The following is a 20,737-nucleotide window of genomic DNA, read 5'->3' on the forward strand; positions in this document are numbered from 1 at the left end:
CCAAACTACGACATTACCAAACTCCTCAGTGGCGCAACATGTTGGGTGACTAACACTTGACCCGGAGGTAGTGGGTTCGAGTCCCATGTGGTGCAAGTTCATTAAACTTGCAAATTAAATTAAAAAGCTGTGTAAAGCAAAAGGCTAAAGCTTTAAAAAAAAATCTAATTTGGTGTGTCACAAGTGTTTGACCATGTGAATTTTTAAAAGTTGTTTAAAAGTTTCAAATTAAATCCAAATAAGCCAATCATTATTAGGCAAAAGGGCAGTACAGAAGAGAAGAATGGTAAAGTGTGGAAGTGCAGTAGAGTGGTTGGGTGGAAAGCATGCTAAATTTGATGAGCTTAACCCCTTAATCATCACCCGTCCGCTCTTGATCTCTAAAAAACTAAAACTAAAACTGAAGCTAAACTATATAAAAACTAAATATAAATGTTTTTATAAAATAAAACCGAAGCTAAAACAAACAAAATCATTAATGAAAACAAAATTTGAAAACTTTGTTAAAATACAATCAATTTAATAAAAAGCAAAACTATAATAACCTTTGTTTGAAAGCTGCATTTTCACTTCAGTGTTCGAAAATGACGGTGATAGCTAAGGGGTTAAAAGCATCTAAATAAAATCCAATGGGAGTCTATGGCAGCCCTATTAATGCAATATAGGAAAATTATGAAATTTGGCACAATAATAGACATGACCATAAATAGTAAACTGACCAAATTTGGATTCCCTAGGACCAACTCTATAGCGCCACCACTAGTCCAAAAATTCAACATTATAATGCTAATAACTCCTGAACCCCTACATCTAGAAAAATGAAACTTAGTAGACATGATTCCACTCATCACTCTGATCACATTGAATACCTTACATTAAGACTCCACCCATTACAGTAGCAGCCATTTTGAAAAGTACTGTAATCAGTCTATATGCTACTCCTCCTTCAAAGTTGATCTAATTCTTCTCAAATTTGGCTCATATGATCTCTAGATTGAGCTGAACAGACGAAACTAAGCCAAAAAAATTTAGTCATCTTTGTTCAAAAGTTATGATGTCGCAAAGTTAATGAGGTTGACACAAAATTGGTTCAAAGGCTATATCTCTGCCAAACTTTAATCAATTGAACTGAATCTTGGTATGCTTAATTAGCACCATGGTCTGAGGGTCCTTGCCAAAGTTGGGAATAGCGCCACCTATGGGTCATGAGATAGCAAAAAAGCATATAATAGCTTATAACTTTTGAACGGTAAGTCAGAAAATCAATATGTTGGTGTCTGTGGATTCCTTGGGTCATGCCGAATCTGAGGATATCAATTATGCCAGGATCGACTGAACCGTGTGTCCGCCATTTTGAAATATGTCCTAAATTGCAATATCTTTTAAACCATTTGACATATCTGCACAAAAATCACTAAGCATCATAAACACAATGTCCTGGAGGTACCTCGGAAGTTTGAAGACAGCGCCACCTACTGTTTCAGAGATATAACAATTCTTACAAAAACACTCATCACTTCTGAAAACATCGTCCAAACTGCGACACTACGCATCTCCACAGTGGCGCAACATGTTGGATGACTATCACTTGACCCGGAGGTAGTGGGTTCGAAACCCACGTGGTGCAAGTTCGTTGAGTTTTGCAAGCTGTGTAAAGCAAAAGGCTGAAGCTTATAAAAAAATCTAATTTGGTGTGTCACAAGTGTTTGACCATGTGAATTTTTAAAAGTTGTTTAGAAGTTTTAAATTAAATCCTAATAAGCCAATAATTTATTAGGCAAAAGAGCAGTTGAGAGGGGAAGAGCAGTAAAGTGTGGAAGTGTAGTAGAGTGGTTGGGTGGAAAACATTTGCTAAGTTTGGTGAGTTTAACCCCTTAATCGTCACCCGTCCGCTCTTGATCTCTAAAAATCTAAAACTAAAGCTAAACTCTATAAAAACTAAATATAAATGTATTTACAAAATAAAAATGAAGCTAAAACAAGCTAAATCGTTAATGAAATTAATGAAAACAAAATTTGAAAACTCTATTAAAATAAAAGCAATTTAATAAAAAGCAAAACTATAATAAACTTGGTTTGAAAGCTGCATTTTCACTCCAGTGTTCAAAAATTAATAGTTTCCAAGTTAAATCCAAATAAGCCAGTCATTATTAGGCAAAAGGGCGGTAGAGAAGGGAAGAGCGGTACAGTGTGGAAGGGCAGCAGAGCGGTTGGGTGGAAAGCATGCTAAGTTTGGTGAGTTTAACCCCTTCAAAAGATTTTTGATATTCACCTCTGTTCCCCAGAAATACCTTTGCTAATCTGTCTACAATGCTAAGTCGTGTTTTTGTCATCTCATTCTCACTCCACAACCTCTCTTTTGGAACCAGTATGACTGTGTGTCAACTGAGTGGCACACTCTGCTAAGCCACTGGCTCCAAAGCTTGAACCCTGTCAAGTTGTGGGTTTGAATCCCATGTTATGCAACTTTGTAAAATTGTGTCAATTGTAGCAATTTGCTGAAGTTAACAACTCAAGTCTCTGTGAAATTCAAAATCAGTGTATGATTTGCAAATGGCTAATGACTTAAAATCAGATTTGGTGTGTTGCAATGTTTGACCATTGGAATTTTTTAAACTTTCAAATTAAATCCAAATAAGCCAATCGTTATTAGGCAAAAGGGCAGTAGAGAAGAGAAGAGCAGTACAGTGTGGAAGAGCAGCAGAGCGGTTGGGTGGAAAGCATGCTAAGTTTGGTGAGTTTAAGCCCTTAACAGTCACCCGTCCGCTCTTGATCTCTATAAAATTAAAACTAAACTATATAAAAACTAAATATAAATACTAAAACAAACAAAATCGTTAATGAAACTAATGAAAACAAAATTTGAAAACTATCAAAATAAAAGCAGTTTAATAAAAAGCAAAACTAGAATAAACTTGGTTTGAAAGCTGCATTTTCACTTCAGTGTTCAAAAATTAATAATTTCCAAATTAAATCCAAATAAGCCAATCATTATTAGGCAAAAGGGCAGAGAAAGGAAGTGCAGTAGAGCAGTCAGGTGGAGAGCATGCTAAGTTTGAGTTTAAGCCCTTAACTGTCAATAAAACTAAAACTATACTAAAAAACTATTAAAACTTTGCATGCTTCATCAGCACCATGGTCTGAGGGTCGATACCAAAGTTGAGTACAGTACCACCTATGGGTTGTGTAATACCAAAAAAAAAAAAAAAAAGTTCTTAACTTTTGAACAGTCAGTCTGCGGATTAATTCATGCCGAATCTGAGGATATCAATTATGCCGGGATCGACTGAACCATGTGTCTGCCTTTTTGAAATTTGACAAGTTACATTTTTAAACCATTTGACACTTCTGCACAAAAATCACATGACATAATTAACACAATGTCTTGGAGGTACCTCAGAAGTTTGAAGACAGGGCCACCTACTTCTTCAGAGATATAACAATTCGAACAAAAACACTTATAACTTCTAAAACATTGTAAAAATTGTGTTATTTTTATATTATTGTATTATATTGAACCAGACAAAGTCACATTTGTCATTGTCCAGAAACAGAATTTTTAATTCTGTGGTGTACAATAAAATATTTGAACCATAACCAGAACACTGATAGAGTAAATGGAAATGCATGTCAACAAAGACAAAAGTAAATTTTAATCCATAAAGTATTTATTATTATTTATATTTTTTACAATGACTTTATTCAGTTTACAATAAAAATAAAAATATTGTGCCTTAATGCCACAGAGAGCAAGCCAGAAATTGAAATTGGCAAGGAAAATCTCCCTAAATTAGTGAAGAGCAGCATCATGGGCCGAGTGGTGGTGGAGCATCATCAGCAGAGTGGTATAGTTAGAAACCTTGGGAGGAACCAGACTCAGCAGGGGCAAGCCATCCTCCATTGGCTGGCACATATCAAAATTTACTCGACATAGGCTAAATATAATACAAGCCATCCAACCAATATTTTATGTATAATAGTGTTATGCTTGTGATTATGTATTAATTTCTGAAATAACTTTGGCTATTGACCGCCTGCGTCAATTAAGAGTTTAGTGGGGACTTTTTCTGAAATGTTGATAGTTGTAGTAGTTAAAAGTTGACAATGGGTTTGTCTTCACTGTAAGAAAGGAAAAAATCAATAAATTAAGTCAAATAATGTCAGCATCTGATTAATAACCATAAAGTATATTTTATTCTACCTTTTTCCAAGTTTTGAGCTTCCATACAGCTGAGAAGCTCATGGGTCTTCATGGATCACATCATGGGTGTAAGATGCTTCTTTGCAGTTATGACTGCAGTGCATTTTAGAAATCTGGGGGGGGGGGAGGGCATGCATGAACAGCTTGATGAAAAAAAAAAAAAAAAAAAGGAGTTTAAAACAGTTTGCAACAAATACATATCAACAGTTTTCAGTTTTGTCAGCATTTGACATTTACAGAAGTTGGCGGAGCTCTGATTATGACTGTAGTTACAGATTTGTAGCATAAATCGGAAAGTGTACTCTAGGTTAATTAATCCTTGAAGGGAAGCATATCAACTCTGAAAAAATTAAGCCGACTATTACAGTTACCTTTATATCATGTGTATTGTGTGCTTCTTTATAGGAGTTCATGGAGCAAACAATGTCAGTAAGGGCATAAGAAGTTAAGCCTTCAGGGCACTACAGAAATCTGTGAAAACATAATGGATTTTTATCAGTTGTGTGCTTAAAATAAAATAAAAAATCATGGAGCAGAGAAGCAGACAATAGATAAGGACGTATGTTCCACGTCGAGTGCATTGCAGAAATCTAAAATTATTTTCATTGAACATTAACTGCTTAATAAACGGTTTCCACAAAAAACATTTTGCATTTAAATGTACACATTATCTGTACACTCACCTTTTGAGGGTAGTGGACAGTAGTTATTGAATTTTGTAGCCAAATCCTGAAAATGTATGGTTAGTAGGTGAAACAGTGCTTGAAGAAATTGGTCAAATCATGTTTTGTAGACATTATACAATTACATTTACCTTTTTTTATCGTGTGTGCATCTTTACAAAAAAAGCACATGGAGCAGAGAATTACATAACGGATAAGGAGGAAGTTATAAGTATGTTGCAGAAATCTGAAAATATTAATGGATTGTTAGAACAGAAGAAAAAAAATTGCATTTAAATGTAGATATCTGTACACTTACCTTTTGATGGTAGAGGACAGTAGTTACTGAGTTTTGATGCATAAACCTACAAATGTATTGTTAGTAAATGAAACAGTGCATGAAAAAATTAGTCAATTCAAGCAGACATTACAATACTACATTTAGAAATGTATTAGTCATTTTATTCATTAAATGAATTATTATAGAATGTTGTGTTCTATAAAGTATAGAATCTCTTGTTTGGGGGGGGGGGGGGGTAATGACTTCAGTGCATTTCATATGTCTGAAAAGATTACTTTCCATGCGGTTTCTTGCATATAGCCAATGAATTTAACAATGCCTTTAACATTTTCCATTTGAAATCTAATAACATATTTTAATGTAACCAGGCACACCTGAGTCAACTTACCTTTGTAGGAACCTGTGAAGAGCCTGGGGAAGGTCTTCAAGTGCAGCCTGCGAGACGCAGCTTCCATAAAAGCGACCAACCAAGACCTGGAGGCCTGGCTGGCCGTGGTGGACAAGTCTAGCCTTCCTGGCAAGTTCAAGGCCTGGATTTACCAGCATGGTATTCTACCTCGGATCCTATGGCCCCTCCTGGTGTATGAAGTCCCCATTTCAACAGTGGAAAGCTTTGAGATGAGGATCAGCAGGTTTCTGCACAGGTGGCTGGGACTTCCTCGAAGCCTGAGCAGCATCGCTCTATATGGGCGGAACAACAAGCTGAAGCTTCCCATGAGCAGCCTGAGCGAGGAGTTCATGGTGACGCGGTCCAGGGAGGTCCTACAGTATCGGGATTCCAGTGATCCAAAGGTTGCCCAGGCTGGGATTGAGGTCAGGACAGGGCGGAAGTGGAGGGCTGCCGTGGCGCCTGACGACGCAGAGTCAAGGCTACGGCAAAAGGTGTTGGTGGGCTCAGTGGCACAGGGGAGAGCTGGCCTGGGCAGCAGAAGAAATCCCCGCTATGACAAGGCGGAAGGGAAGGAGAGGAGGTCGCTGATTCTGGAGGAGGTGCGTGCAGGAGTTGAGGAGAAGCGAGCTTGCCAGATGGCTGGGATGCGGCAACAGGGCGCCTGGACAAGATGGGAGCAAACAGTGGAGCGCAAAGTCACATGGACTGAGCTGTGGAAGGCTGAACCCTACAGGATAAAATTCCTGATCCAGGCTGTCTATGACGTGTTGCCAAGTCCATCCAACCTCTTCTCCTGGGGAATGGTGGAGACACCAGCATGTCCCCTCTGCCAGCGGAGAGGAACGTTGGAACACATCCTGAGCTGCTGTCCAAAAGCCTTGGGCGAAGGGTGTTACCGCTGGCGGCATGACCAGGTCCTAAAAGCTGTAGTGGATTCTATCTGCAGTGGAATTAGCCACAGCAAGAGCCTCCACCCAATGAAGACCACAGCTTTTCTCAGAGCTGGGGAGAAGTCAACACCAGCTGCCCGGGGCACCTCCTCTGGCCTGTTGGCAACGGCGCGTGACTGGGAGCTGTCAGTTGATCTGGGCAAGCAGCTGAAGTTCCCTGAGACAGTTGCTATAACAACATTAAGGCCAGACATTGTGCTCACCTCAGAGGCCTCCAAGCAGGTAATTATCTTGGAGCTCACAGTGCCTTGGGAAGACCGTATGGAGGAGGCCAATGAAAGAAAGAGGGCAAAGTACTCCCAGCTTGTGGAGGGTTGCCGGAGCAATGGGTGGCGGGCAATATGCCAACCCGTCGAAGTGGGATGTCGAGGGTTTGTGGGCCAATCCCTTTGCAGGGCCTACAAAATGCTTGGCATCACAGGGGCAAGCCAGCGAAGGGCCATCAAGTTGGCCACTGATGCTGCAGAAGTAGCATCAAGGTGGCTGTGGATCAGGAGAGGAGAGGTATGGCGTGTAGGGTAGTAGCGCTACCTGGACATAAGCTGGGACCTGATCACCCCGGCTGGGTCGCCTAGGGGAGGGGGTCTGATTGTTGAAAGACCCGAAACCCCCCGTGATCCTAGGTTACATCACTGATGATATGTCCAGGTGCACCAGACGGTGTATCTAAAATCTGTAGACTTCAGTAAATCTTGACTCTTTTTATGTTGTTCTGTTGACTTAATTGTGATGTATTAGGAGACAACTGGAGGAATGAATGCAGGCAGTATTGTTCAGATGGCATAGCATATGACTGAAATTAGATTAATAAAATACTTTAGTAATCAAGTCAGTTAACTAGAAAATACATCTTTTAAAATTTAAGAAAATCTAAGCATAAAGCTGGATACAAATTAGGAACCACCATTACCTTGGCTGGATGAAGCTTATCACCTCAAGAAAGAAGAGCAATTATGGGAGATGTAGGATTGTGAATGATGATCACTGGTTTGAATGAGGGTCTTGATTAACTGGACTTTGTGAATCTTGAAATCTCAGGTGTCCACATGGTGTGGACAGAAAAACAGAACAGAAAATACAGTGATACATTTTTCGCATTACATTGTGTTGCATGCATAAAACTGATGATCTCTAGATAGAAATTCATTGATAACATATAGATTCAGTTTATGATTTAACTGACAGATCACAATAGGAGATATTCATTTAGCTATAATTAGTCAAAGAACAGACCTTCAAGTTGTACGCTTTGTCCAGTTGTATGTCAGTTGGAATCTCAGAGTGAACATTGCACAGCAAGGGCACAGAAAAGAAAATATATTGCAGTTATACTGGTTTCAGTACATGTCACTACTAATTGAAATAATTACTGCTTGATGGTAACTGTAATATGTTTGCACAATCTCAACGGAAATATTTTCTGCATCTTTAACATAGACATGGTCTATCAGCGTACCTTTCTCAGTTGTAGGATGTTGCACATGTTGACCATATCCATGTAGTTCCATTAATGCTCTAATTGTAGATGATGTTAAGATGTCCTCGTTGAAGTCTCCCAGAATTACTTTCTGTCCTGGATGTTTCTCCAACTCATCAATAACATGCAACATATTTTGTCGAAACATGTCAAGTGGATATGAATTAGGCCTGTACAGAAAAGCAGCATTAAGACTTGTATGTGGAACAGCAAAGTATAGACATTCTAAGTTGCAAGGTTCTGGAATGATAACATTAAAAGGAACGTTTTCAGAACAGAATATTCCAACTCCTCCTCCTCTTTGTTGTTTTAAATTGGCAAAAAGTGGAGTGCTGTTGTCATAACAGTTAGCTCTCGGATTGCTCTTAAAAACAAATCCTGGTATCTGTATGTCCTCGTCAACTTTTAGCCAGGTTTCAGTCAAACAGATACAATCCGCATTCATTAGCTGTCCATGAACTTGCATATCTTGAACATGAGCTGGAAGACTTTGTACATTATGAAGAGCAATTGTAAACATACCAGGTGTCTTCATGAAACTCTGATTTTCCAAAGTCAATCGAGGCATGTTTTTCATAGCGGACTCAATTTTCTCATTACAATATATGGCAGACTCCTTGAAGTTATTAATTATTAGTCCTTCCAGGGTTCTCACTCGACTCAGTGCAACATATGCTTGTCCCGGAGCAAATATTTTGTCAAGGGAGACAACAGCTTTATCCACTGTGAGTCCTTGCACTTTGTGAACAGTGCATGCCCACGCCAATCGCAGTGGAAACTGACGTCTTAATCCACCACTGTTTGTGACTTGATCTTCTTCCACTTCAATAACAGTGGAATTTGGCAAATATTTCTGTCGTTGCTTTGATCTCTGATTTTTACCAACATTTGGATCATCAAATTCCACATGAATAGCTGATGGGAAGTAATCATCATCATCATCATCCTCGTCATCATCCTGTTTTTTGCTTATGTGGACAACTGTGCCGAAGGCTCCATTGACAAGTCCATCAGAAACATCAACATTTTTCTTTAACCCCCTGGGGTCCAAACACGCGTATACGCGTTTTGTGGCAGTTTCCCAAAAGGAACTTCAATTACTCTGTCATCTCTGATTGTACAGATAAAAGCAGTACATCAATCGAATCTGTAAAGGGTCTACTTTTATTTGTATATACTCACAAAACCAAAAAAATATTCTGATTTTACAAAATAAAGAAAACAAAAAGGGTGTGCTGTCTGCCGCGTTGATCTCCGTGATCTTCATTCAGAAACGCGTCATTAAAATAGACTATAACTCAGCCAATACACAACACAGAGACATGAGCAATATGTCTAGAGAAAGCTTGATATCTATACTTTCAAATAAAGTAATGTTTATTGAAATCAAATATTCTGTGATAAAGTAATCCGTATGAAACCAACACGATGTCCAGTCTCTCTTGTCTGCTTCATTAGTTTTAATTAGATCACGCCCAAGAGCGATTCGATCTTTTCATATTCAAATCGTCCACGTGAGGGCGCCGCGCCAAAAGTAGACGCCCACATCACGGTAAACAAAGGAGAAAGCAGTTTCTTTTCTTTCAAGTTAGTTCTTTCTGGAAGAAGACGGGCTGTCAGGAATAAAACTTACTTCAGAAGATGAACATTAAATGAGACATGGTGTGAACCAGCAGATGAGATATTTACACAAGTAAGTTTTTTTCTTTTATATTTGTAAGTTGTTACTGTGACAGAATGTGCACACATTTTACCAGTTAAGACTTTTTGCCAACTGTATTTCCTGACTACAGTAAGTGAAACATTATAAAGTATGTTTCATTTCACTGCATCTAAATGTCTCATGATGACAGGATGTTTCAACTTTGGTCGAAAAACGCGCTGGCGTTTGAGGCACGCTTTTGTAATAACTCCGAAAAGAATGTAAAATTCTCCGTCAGTTTTGATCGTACAAATACAACCAATACATCATTCGAAACTGTAGAGGGTATATTTTTATTTGTATACACTGTGCTTTTATGAAAATAAGAAAACAGTCAGGGCACGCTCTGCCTTCACTGTCTCTGTTATATCTTTTCACAGACACATAAATGAAACTAACGTGCATGAAACCTAAATCTAAGTGATTACGTGCCTCACAGACATAATGCATTTACTTGTAGAAAGCTTGAAATGTTTACTTTTACATAAACCAATTCAAATAAAAAACTACTATTCTCTTTTTAAGTAATCTGTATGAAAGGTAGAAGATGTGTGGTTTCTCCTGTATCACTTCATTACAAACCTTACACCTGTATTTATCTCACACTGTTTTATTTGCACCTAACTGTTATACGCCTATGCTATACACTACCAGTCAAAGGTACTTTTTTAAAGAAAAATAATTATCTAATTTTGTGAAATAGGTTTACTATGTAAAAAAAACTGCTCACTTAAAAAAAAAAAAAAAAAAAATTTTAATAATAAAAAGTTTGGCTGGTAGTGTATGTGTTTTCTCCATGTTAGCTCTGTCTTTGTCAGATCATTGTGTTGCTCACATCTACTTGTTTTCTTTGCAGTTTCTGCTGTTCCCCGTTTTCCTGTGTTAAAGTTTCCTGCAAGTGATTTGGATATTGCACCCTCGACATCTTGACTTCTGTGTTGTTTATTACTTTTGATCCTAATAAAAAGTTTAACTGCACTCACAAGTGAAAGACAAGTTATTTTGTGTGATAGTTAAATATATTCAAAATACGCTTCAAACTAAATATATATTTATTTTGTCCTTTCATTTTTCCTTTATTCTTTCTGTTGTTTCCTCTCAGTCAACATCCGACTGAATGGCTCATTATGCGGCTCATTATGCAGGTCTTTGTCTTCTCAGGTGTAAATCACAGCATTATTCATGATCATTCACGCCTTCTCGCATACAGCCATTCTAAACAAAAAGTGTCTTCAAAAATTTAAATCTATATACTGTTTTGTGAAAACAAGTGAACTAGATGATTTTCACATCATTTGGTAGAAAAAAACCAAGCCTACCACATCCAATTCTCGAAAGTCCCGAGAATAAATATTCTGTATGTGTTAGATGACCTTATTTCAGTGACTTCAAAAATTTAGTTTTTCAAAATGCACGCATAAACATTGTTTTCTCAAAAACTTAAAAGTGTACATTCATGTTGCTTACATATTTTTGTAGTCCAATTTGTGCTAAATACAATGTATTTAGATTTAGGATATTAATATGTTTTTAACATACTGAAAAAAGCACAAATGTCAAGGCATGTCAAAACTTCTTCAGGGCCCCAAAACACCCTTGGGCCCCAGAGGGTTAACATCACTCTTGCTCCAACACCCAGGGAAACAAATTTGTCCAAACAGGAGTTGAAAACTTTTGCATGAAATCCAACTTTTGCTTCCATTCTTCCAGTTTCTGGATTTTTCACAAAATCTCTAGCTCGAATAGTGATTGCCTCAGGACAACACTCATTAAGTTTCTGAATGTTGTATTTATCAACCTGAGCATTTGTAGGAAATATATGAATAGCATCACATTCTTCTCCTGTTTCTTGTTGCTTCAACATGTTAATGTCGCTTGGGCTTAGAGTTTCCTTCTTTTTATGAACTCGAAGACGATTCAACATTTCAGCAAAAGACGTATTTTGTTGCCTGACAACTTGGGTTAGCTCAGCAATTTCAAAGTTGTTCTCCCAAAGATTCACTCCTTTTGTGTCAACATACAGTGGAATTCCTTTGACAGGTGGAAGCTGATAAAAATCGCCAACACATACCAAACTTACCTTTCCAAAAACAGAGTAGTCACCAGTTTGCTTAATTTGTCTCAATCTCCCATGAACATATGACAAAAGGTGATGGTCAACCATAGACACCTCATCAATAATAAGAATCTGCAAACATCCCATTTTTGCACGCAGTGAATTGATTTTGTCATCACTTAGGGGCTGATATGGCAGTTTGACATTAGCACCTATGGAAAAACTGTTGTGGACAGTCGTAGCACCAATTTGGAATGCTGCCACTCCAGTGCTTGCCGTTAGAATCACACTTCTATCGTCAGGGTTTTCAGACAGCTGTGATAAAAGCCTTGATGATTCATAGTATATTGCTTTGATTAAATGGCTTTTCCCTGTGCCTGCTCCACCAGTAACAAACAAGTGAAATGGTTCAGGGTTTTCTCCACGAAGTTTTTCTAGACACCATTTCCGCACTTTGTAAAATACTGCAGATTGTTGTACATTTAATGATCTTAGTAAATGTAACGCCTCACCTCTAGACATCCCAGCATGGTTGGTTTCAATAGTGTATGGATTTCGAGGGCAAGCGACAAGATCTGGAATATTAGACTCACCAGAATCATCTTCATCAGGAATTACATTACTCTTCCTTAGTTGTATGCATTCATGACGTTCCTTTTCAGTTTCAGGACACAATGCAGCCCAAGCATCCTCCAAATCAACACCCTGTTCCAACAGCTGTTTAGCTTGATCCATTTTGTCACTTTCCTTTTCAAACAGTGCTCGATTAGCATCAACAATACATTTTACTTTTGTCACATTACCTTCATATTTTACAGCACCGCTCTTGTAGAATTCCTCATAAGTAGTAAAATTCTCAGGCTTGAGTTGGTGGTCTTCGTAATGTGGTAAGAAAAGTTGTAACAATGAATGATAGTACTTCTCAGGATCTTTTGTTGGGGAAAATCTTGGATACCTGACAACTGCAGGTGCAGTTCGAGTTCTCTTCATCATATAACCACAGTTGTTGTTAAGCTTAATCACCTTGTCTTCCGAGGACTTTTTTTTGGAAGAAACCTCTGATTTTGACAATATCCTGTTTTCAGAGCAAAAACCTGCAAGACACTGAATCTCAAACTCATGAGTGTTTGGCCTATTCTTGTACCTGTCAACCAGATTTGTCATCCAAAAGGTGGTTTCTTCTGCAGATTGATCATCTTTCTTTTGGAGAACACGAAGAGGCAAACTCATCTTTACAGGATTCAATCCAATTGGAATAAATTGAACTTTACGAGAACATTCCTTCAAGTGCATGCCGGTCAGTCGGTACACTGCCTCTTGAGCAGAAATTTCTCTGTTGTGCAGATACACGCTCCCAAGCATTTTTAGTGATGATCTTACTTCGAGATTTCCATTCATGGCTTCGTTTTGTGCACGTTGCAGCAATAGTCCCATTTCTTGTTCTGCTTTTGTGATGTAGCTGATAATGTAAACCACTACAGAGTAAGCATCTGTGACATACTGGATATCCATGTTTCCTTGCCAGGCACGCAGTAAATGTTTATTATACTGGTTCACCCAGACGTCTTTTGGACTTCTTTTTAGTACAACAGTTTTCTTTTTGGAACACTGCTTGTATGCCTTTTCAAAGAGAGTCTGATTAATGCCAATAGATTCAAAAAATGCATTTGTTGAATCATAATGTATATCAGAATTGGTTAATGCACTTCTTACCTTCTTTAAAATTGTACTTGCAGCATCTCTTCCACCACTACTTTTCAAATCATCTTGACCACCGCCTCTGGTAATAAAGGTACGGTTAGATGGGGGTCTTGGAAAATTAAATCTGCAGACAGTCTTTTTCTTGCGACACGTCTTTGAATGTCTGACACTGTGTTTCTGAACACCGTTGACCGTCTCAAACAGTTCAGTATCATCTTCTCTTGGGATCTCACAAGTGATGTAATGATCAATAAAACTGGCAACCATAGCATCATTGTCTTCATTATCTTCATTTAACTTTGGTGCATTTTCAACCCAAAACAGGCAATGAACATGAGGAGATCCACGTTGTTGAAACTCTACACGATAAAAGTAATCTAATATCTTACCAATCGGCTGAGCTGAAGACATGATTACATCTCTCAGAAAACAGTGCCATCTGTGATCAAACATCCGTGCTGCAGTAACTGGGTTTCGTCGAATCAGTCCACATTTCTCAGACCAGTCAAGCTCACCTGCATTTAGATTTTTTCCTTCTTGTCCGAGTATGGTGCTAGTAATTTCAGGCCATCTGAGATCTGCAGAACTAAAAGATGCAAAGAATGTTGGAATGCCCAGCTGTCTTATGAGTGCAAAAAGGTCTTTTTGAGTAGATTGCCAATATGGTGGCGTTCCACGAATTGGTCTCAAAAACTTGTATCCTTCGTCAAAATTCAATATTTTAGACAAAGATTCTGGGTTTGTTAGCATATCCGGTGTTACTTCGGTCAGCAAACTCTTGTCAGATCCTTTACGTAAAGCAATTGAAACATTAGACACAACTTGATGAAGCTCCGACAAATACTGGGCATAGAAAATAAAGTCCGTGCTCCGTGCAAATCGTCCATCTGCATTGAGGATTCTTGCATTTAAGTATCGTGACAACGTAATTTTGACCTCCCTCTTATCATGAAAAGTTGGACCACCAGCTGGATAGAGAACTGGGAAACATTTAGCTTCATTGGATTTATCAGATAACATTGTAACAGGACTGTTACCTTCAGCAGGTGCCACATTTAACACATCCTGGAAATGCTGATCAATTACTTCGGAACCAATATCCACAGGTTGTAATGATGTGTCTGATAAAAGTCCACTTTGCTCTTTGATGTAGGTCAAGTCTTCTTCTGGCTGCTCATCAAGATCATTTTCGTCAGTCATCTCAACTACATCTTGTTCCTCCATTTCATTAACAACATTCCCTTCCGGTTCATTCAAAGAGTTGATCCACTGCTCGTTAATCTCCACATCACTGAACCACTTATTGAACCTGATCAAATATTTCAGAGCATTTCTAATACGATCAGTGTGAACATACTTGTACTCATAATGCCCTTTGTAGGTTAACTTGCGTTTCAGTTTGAGCCTTATCATCTTGTCATCACATTCATTGCGTGGAAGGATATTTGACACATCTGTGGTATTTACTGGAACACACACTACAGGTCCATGACATCCATGTTGTTTACCACGAGGAAGGCAGAGCAATTTCATAAAAGGAATGTTGCGTGCAACAAGATGTTGTTCCAATGAGTTGAGACATTTCAGTTGATTTGGAATATCCACCAATTGCATATTGTTGGCAACACTCTCTTCGGGCAGTCTTCCAGAAAGGATTTTTCGATGACAAGTTAGACAAATCCATAATTTACACCCTGAGGAATAAGCAGAAGATTGGTCACACTTTTCATCACAAACATGCACATAACTGGTTGTGATACATTTTTTACCCAAAACAGCAATTTTCTCTCCTTTGTCTTCATAGCATTCTGTTTTGCATTCAATAACCTGCTTTCTGAAAAGTAAACGGTGACAGACACAGCATACAAACTCTGGACCATTACGAACTTCTTGTCTGAAATAATTAATAGCAACATCAATGTCTTTTTGTTCTTTCTTTCTTGCATACATTTCACAACCTTTTTGTATTTTACTCTTACGGAATTTCACATCTTCATGGTATTTCCTAATAGAATACTTACATACTCTTGCTTTAAAAGCCAGATTTTGTCGATATTTTTTCTTGGAATACTCACATACTCTTGCTTTAAAGGCCATGTTTTGCAGATATTTTTTCTTGGAATACTTGCATACATTTGCCTGAAAAGAGACATTATATTTATATTTCAATCGAGAATACTGGCAAACACGTTTTTGAAACTGAATATTGCTTGAGTACTTAGTCTTAGAACGTTCACACTTTGACAAACGAACCTCAGAATTTTTCTGATAATTACTACGAACAGCTTCCAATTTTTTCTCCCTGTAATTTTTATCACTGCAGTATTTTGATTTCTGGTACTTTAGTTTATTTAGCCTGTACTCACTGTCGTTGCAATATCTTTCCCGATGTCTTTTGGCTGGAGGACATTCTGCAGCATCGCTTACCTTTCTTTTACGCAGACATGGCTTGCTGACCGCATTTGACACTGCATTTCCACATACTCCCGAACAAACATCCAGATCTCTGTGCTTAACACAAGTCAAAACTTCATAATGATTACCATTACAATGTTTCAAATAAATGGCATTCTGTGTACATACGTCTCCGGTAGGTTTGTGTGCATTCCATCGGCCATCATTAAAAGTCATTATGGTGGTTTTAAGAAGATCAGCCGAAACGAATATGTCAATTTCTGTCACCCACGTGCCAGAATAAAACATTCTAGATCGTGTCAAATAATCCTCTACCGAAGAATATTCATTTCTTAAGTACCTCTCAAATAGCGAAGTATTCATTTTCAGATGTTTGACAGCTGCACGGCGAATCTTCAAGTGCTTGTCCTCATTTCCACATATCGCATATGCCAACGATCTGAAGAAGCAGTTTCCATCTGGTTTAATAGTCTTTGTCTGACATGGACCTGCAATTGGACCAAAGTTTATGACATTACAGTCAGTGTTATCATTCGTCATTAGTATGAGCTCACATAAGGCTTGCTGATCTTTAAGAGTTAAAGGACAAAAAAATATGTCTGGAACTGAAACATCAGTGATAATTATGTCATCGGTTACAACTGTTTCAACATGTGATTTTGTAACCTGCTCATCAGAGAATTCAGTCTGCTTTTTTTTCCTTCCCCTTTTCGCTTTACCTGGCAACACATTACATGCTGTAGTGCTTCTTGTGTGTGCAACTTCATTCACAGGCACTTGAAAATCAGACATCCTTAGCTCAGTCTTCACAGGTTCACATACCTTAGGTGTACGTTTTAAGACTTCGCTATAAAGGGCTTTACCAGAAGAACATTGAAAACTGCTGCAGCCTGCTTCTTCCAATGGATCAGAAACTTTTGCATCTGCATAAACAAAAACTCCAGTTATCTCAAACGGTGGCTCAGGTTCGCCAAATATTTGTGCCATGTCATTAACATATTTGTACAAAGACTCTATGGTTCTGTGATAAGTAACGCAACTCGTCTCTGTTTTGATAGCATGAGAGTCAACAACGGCATACCATGACCCTTCCTTAATCACTGCACATGTATTTGCACAAATAGTTAAAAGGAAGGCATCGACATTCAGTAGAGCTTGCTGAAATGCTACATCAAGCGGCATGGCCACATTGCTTATGGTTGCATCATAGTCATTGTACTCATTGACATTAACAAAACCAGTTAGAGACTCAGTGTACTCAATGTAAAATACAGTATTACCCAGCACATGTCTCCTTGGTAATTCATGTACTGCAATGTAATTCCTCCCTCTGACTTCACGATCACGTATGTTACCTTGGTTTCTTAAAGACTCGTAAAGGTGTGTTCCAGCAACCAATACACTGTCCAAATCTTGTGTTGTCCATGTCAGCACGTTCTTCATCTGGCTTTTCAGCACTGCTGTCAGACTGATGGCACCACATTGTCTGTTGCGTGAATTTCCAAAGCGGGCATCACCTTGATGAAAAGTACCTTTCAACACTGGATTCTGTGGAAATATATTTATTGGAGTTAATTCATTTAGAACAGTGTCAGATGTTAGAGAGGTTGCCTTTGGGAAGTCATTGAGACTGCTTTTGTTTTGCTTGGTTGTTTTTGAATCATTTGGTAAAATATTTTGCAAAACGTTCGTTTGTATCATTGAGGTAGTTACAATGGTTTCAGCATGTGATTTTGTAATCTGTTTATCTGAAAGCTCATTCTGCTTTTTTTCCTTCCCCCTCTTACCTTTACTTGGCAACACATTACTGGCTTCAGTCTTTACAGGTTCACATACCTTAGGTGTACGTTTTAAGACTTCGCTATAAAGGGCTTTACCAGAAGAACATTGAAAACTGCTGCCACCTGCTTCTTCCAATGGATCAGAAAGTTTTGCATCTGCATAAATCAAAACTCCAGTCTGCTTTTTTCCCCTTCCCCTTTTCACTTTACCTGGCAACACATTACATGCTGTCTGCATTGGAAAGTTAGTGCTTCTTGTGTTCGCAACTTCATTCACAGGCACTTGAAAATCAGACATCCTTAGCTCAGTCTTCACAGGTTCACATACCTTAGGTGTACGTTTTAAGACTTCACTATAAAGGGCTTTACCAGAAGAACATTGAAAACTGCTGCAGCCTGCTTCTTCCAGTAGATCAGAAATTTCTGCATCTGCATAAACAAAAACTCCAGTTATCTCAAATGGTGGCTCAGGTTCCCCAAATATTTGTGCCATGTCATTAACATATTCGTACAAAGACTCTATGGTTCTGTGATAAGTAATGCAACTCGTCTCTGTTTGGATAGCATGAGAGTCAACAACGGCATACCATGACCCCTCCTTAATCACTGCAGATGTATTTGCACAAATAGTTAAAAGGACGGCATCAACATTCAGTAGAGCTTGCTGAAATGCTACATCAAGCGGCATGGCCACATTGCTTATGGTTGCATCATAGTCATTGTACTCATTGACATTAACAAAACCAGTTAGAGACTCAGTGTACTCAATGTAAAATACAGTATTACCCAGCACATGTCTCCTTGGTAACTCATGTACTGCAATGTAATTCCTCCCTCTGACTTCACGATCACGTATGTTACCTTGGTTTCTTAAAGACTCGTAAAGGTGTGTTCCAGCTACCAATACACCGTCCAAATCTTGTGTTGTCCACGTCAGCACGTTCTTCACCTTGCTTTCCAGCACAGCTGTCAGACTGATGGCTCCACATTGTCTGTTGCGTGAATTTCCAAAGCGGGCATCACCTTGATGAAAAGAACCTTTCAGCACTGGTTTCTGTGGAAATTCACAAAATGCAGTGGAAACATTCAAAGCATTATCATCAAGTTTCATAGAAGTTACATTTTTTGTTTTTTGTCTAGTTTTTTTCAGGTTTGTCTCGTTTGTCTCATGTTTCTCATTTGTCTCAATTGTCTCATTGTTTTTCAAAAAAGGTAACACAGGTCCTCTTTCCAGAAGGAACGATGTCCCCTGGGCCATTTGTTTAAGGGGAAGCGGCGGAACCCCTGCCATTTTTTCAAGAGGAAGCGGCCGAACCTCTGCCAAAAGAACCTGCATATCCTCCACCAGAGGAAGCGATGTCCCCTGGATTTGAGGGTGCGATGTTCTTTGGTAAAGAGGAAGCGATGTCCTCTCAGTAAAGGGAAACGATGTCCCCTGGTTGTTAAAGGGGAACGATGTCCCCTGTGCCTTTTTATTCAGAGGAGGCGACCGAACCTCTGCCAATTTGTTAAGAGGAAGTGGCCGAACCTCTGCCATTTTTTTAAGAGGAAGTGGCCGAACCTCTGCCATTTTTTTAAGAGGAAGTGGCCGAACCTCTGCCATTTTTTTTAAGAGGAAGTGGCCGAACCTCTGTGTTTGCACAACGTTGTGCATATAGCCTCTTGGCAATCCGGGACCTTTTCTTGGGCCGTGGCATCTGTAGAGACATGCAAGAAGATTATGTATGCTTGCATGACTTAAATTTGGCAGTTGTATAAAACACTCAATACGGTATATAAAAACAAATTTATGTATGTATGTATGTATGTATGTATGCATGTATGTATGTATGTATGTATGTATGTATGCATGCATGTATGTATGCATACACACACACACACACACACACACACACATATACATATATATATATATATATATATATATGCATAAATACACTATATATACACAAAACATGAATGTTACCTCAAGTTACACCCTTTTATCAATTCTGCAGAACACATAAAAAGAAGAAAGTATTGTCAAGTATGCATAATCAATATTTTCAATTGTAACATTTCACTAATAAAAAAAAAAACTTTACACAGGTAAATTCATTACGGTTATATAATTGAATTATACTACTCCTTAATAAGAAAACATTAAGCAGCCCCAAGTTTCAAGAAAATATAATGGAGAATACTAAAAGTAAATTAAATTGTTAATTTGATATGCAAACAATCTGAATCAGAAGTGATCAATTTTTGTGAATTACTTTACAGAGAAGAAAAAACTCTAACATTACACAACAAATCAGCTTCATACAACTTTCAGAATTACATTACACATCAAAGATAATGACAAATCTGTCTCAATTACCATGAAGAGGAAACGCTTCAAAAAAGTAACCATTTTACCAACTGTACAAATTTACAAACAAAAAACAAAATTAACATGTTTGTAAATATTTCTGCAAATTATGCACAACTAAAATCAAAATGTAATAATTCAAACACAGACAGTAATAAAACAAACTTACCTGCTGTAGGAAAACAGAAAAAACCAACCACCCATGGTCTCTCCCTTATATACTGCTAATTAATATCATGTGCTAGTTGATTAATTGGCTAGCATGCGCACTAATTCTTATTGTCAACACTCTTACCTTTGGCCACCTCATTCTCACCCCTAGACCTCTCATCTGGAGCCAGTTGCTTGTGGGTCAACTGAGTGGCACAGTCTGTTAAGCCACTGTCTCCAAAGCTTGAACCACATTGTGTTGTGGTTTCGAATCCCATGTAGTACAACTTCATAAATTTTGTATAATGTTTTGTCACTTGGAGCCATTCGCTGAAGTTCTACCTTTAACAACTCAAGTTTCTGTAAAATTAAATAAACCGCAATGTATGATTTGCAAGCTGTGTAAAACAAAAGTCTAAAGCTTTGAAAAATTTCAACAAATTCAGTGTGTCGCAAGTGTTTGACCATGGGAACTTTTAAATGTTTTTTAATAGTTTCCAAGTTAAATCCAAATAAGCCAATCATTATTAAGCAAAAGGGCGGTAAAGGGGTGAAGGGCGGTAGAGAGGTGAAGGGCGGTAGAGAGGCGAAGGGCGGTAA

General features: G+C 38.3%; 2 protein-coding genes across 2 annotated transcripts; one reads left to right on the forward strand and one right to left on the reverse strand.

Annotated features, from left to right (window-relative positions):
* The first annotated feature begins 3,808 nt into the window (after positions 1–3,808).
* LOC141333377 (uncharacterized) lies at positions 3,809–7,147 on the forward strand. Its single transcript, XM_073838357.1, has 3 exons — positions 3,809–3,845; positions 4,607–4,626; positions 5,561–7,147. The coding sequence occupies exons 1-3, from the start codon at positions 3,809–3,811 to the stop codon at positions 7,025–7,027; spliced, it is 1,524 nt and encodes a 507-aa protein (XP_073694458.1). The 3' UTR covers positions 7,028–7,147.
* On the reverse strand, positions 7,139–20,415 carry LOC141333378 (uncharacterized). Its single transcript, XM_073838359.1, has 8 exons — positions 20,283–20,415; positions 19,604–19,628; positions 17,693–19,334; positions 17,212–17,404; positions 16,197–16,344; positions 15,869–15,947; positions 11,301–15,580; positions 7,139–9,022 (listed from the first exon to the last, which is right to left on the reverse strand). The coding sequence occupies exons 1-8, from the start codon at positions 20,413–20,415 to the stop codon at positions 7,843–7,845; spliced, it is 7,680 nt and encodes a 2,559-aa protein (XP_073694460.1). The 3' UTR covers positions 7,139–7,842.
* Between the last annotated feature and the right edge of the window lie 322 nt (positions 20,416–20,737).

The sequence above is a fragment of the Garra rufa genome, chromosome 4 (genome assembly GCF_049309525.1).
Source record: "Garra rufa chromosome 4, GarRuf1.0, whole genome shotgun sequence".
In the NCBI taxonomy this organism is placed as follows: Eukaryota; Metazoa; Chordata; class Actinopteri; order Cypriniformes; family Cyprinidae; genus Garra; species Garra rufa.

Coding starts and splice junctions, on each gene's coding strand:
- LOC141333377 (XM_073838357.1), top strand. CDS start 3,809: ATGGGCCGAGTGGTGGTGGAGCATCATCAGCAGAGTG. Junction 3,846..4,606: donor GGAGCATCATCAGCAGAGTG/GTATAGTTAGAA, acceptor GCTTCTTTATAG/GAGTTCATGGAGCAAACAAT. Junction 4,627..5,560: donor GAGTTCATGGAGCAAACAAT/GTCAGTAAGGGC, acceptor TTACCTTTGTAG/GAACCTGTGAAGAGCCTGGG.
- LOC141333378 (XM_073838359.1), bottom strand. CDS start 20,415: ATGGGATTCGAAACCACAACACAATGTGGTTCAAGCTTTGGAGACAGT. Junction 15,581..15,868: donor CATGTCTGCGTAAAAGAAAG/GTAAGCGATGCT, acceptor GTCTCTTTTCAG/GCAAATGTATGCAAGTATTC. Junction 9,023..11,300: donor GGTGTTGGAGCAAGAGTGAT/GTTAACCCTCTG, acceptor TTTGGACCCCAG/GGGGTTAAAGAAAAATGTTG.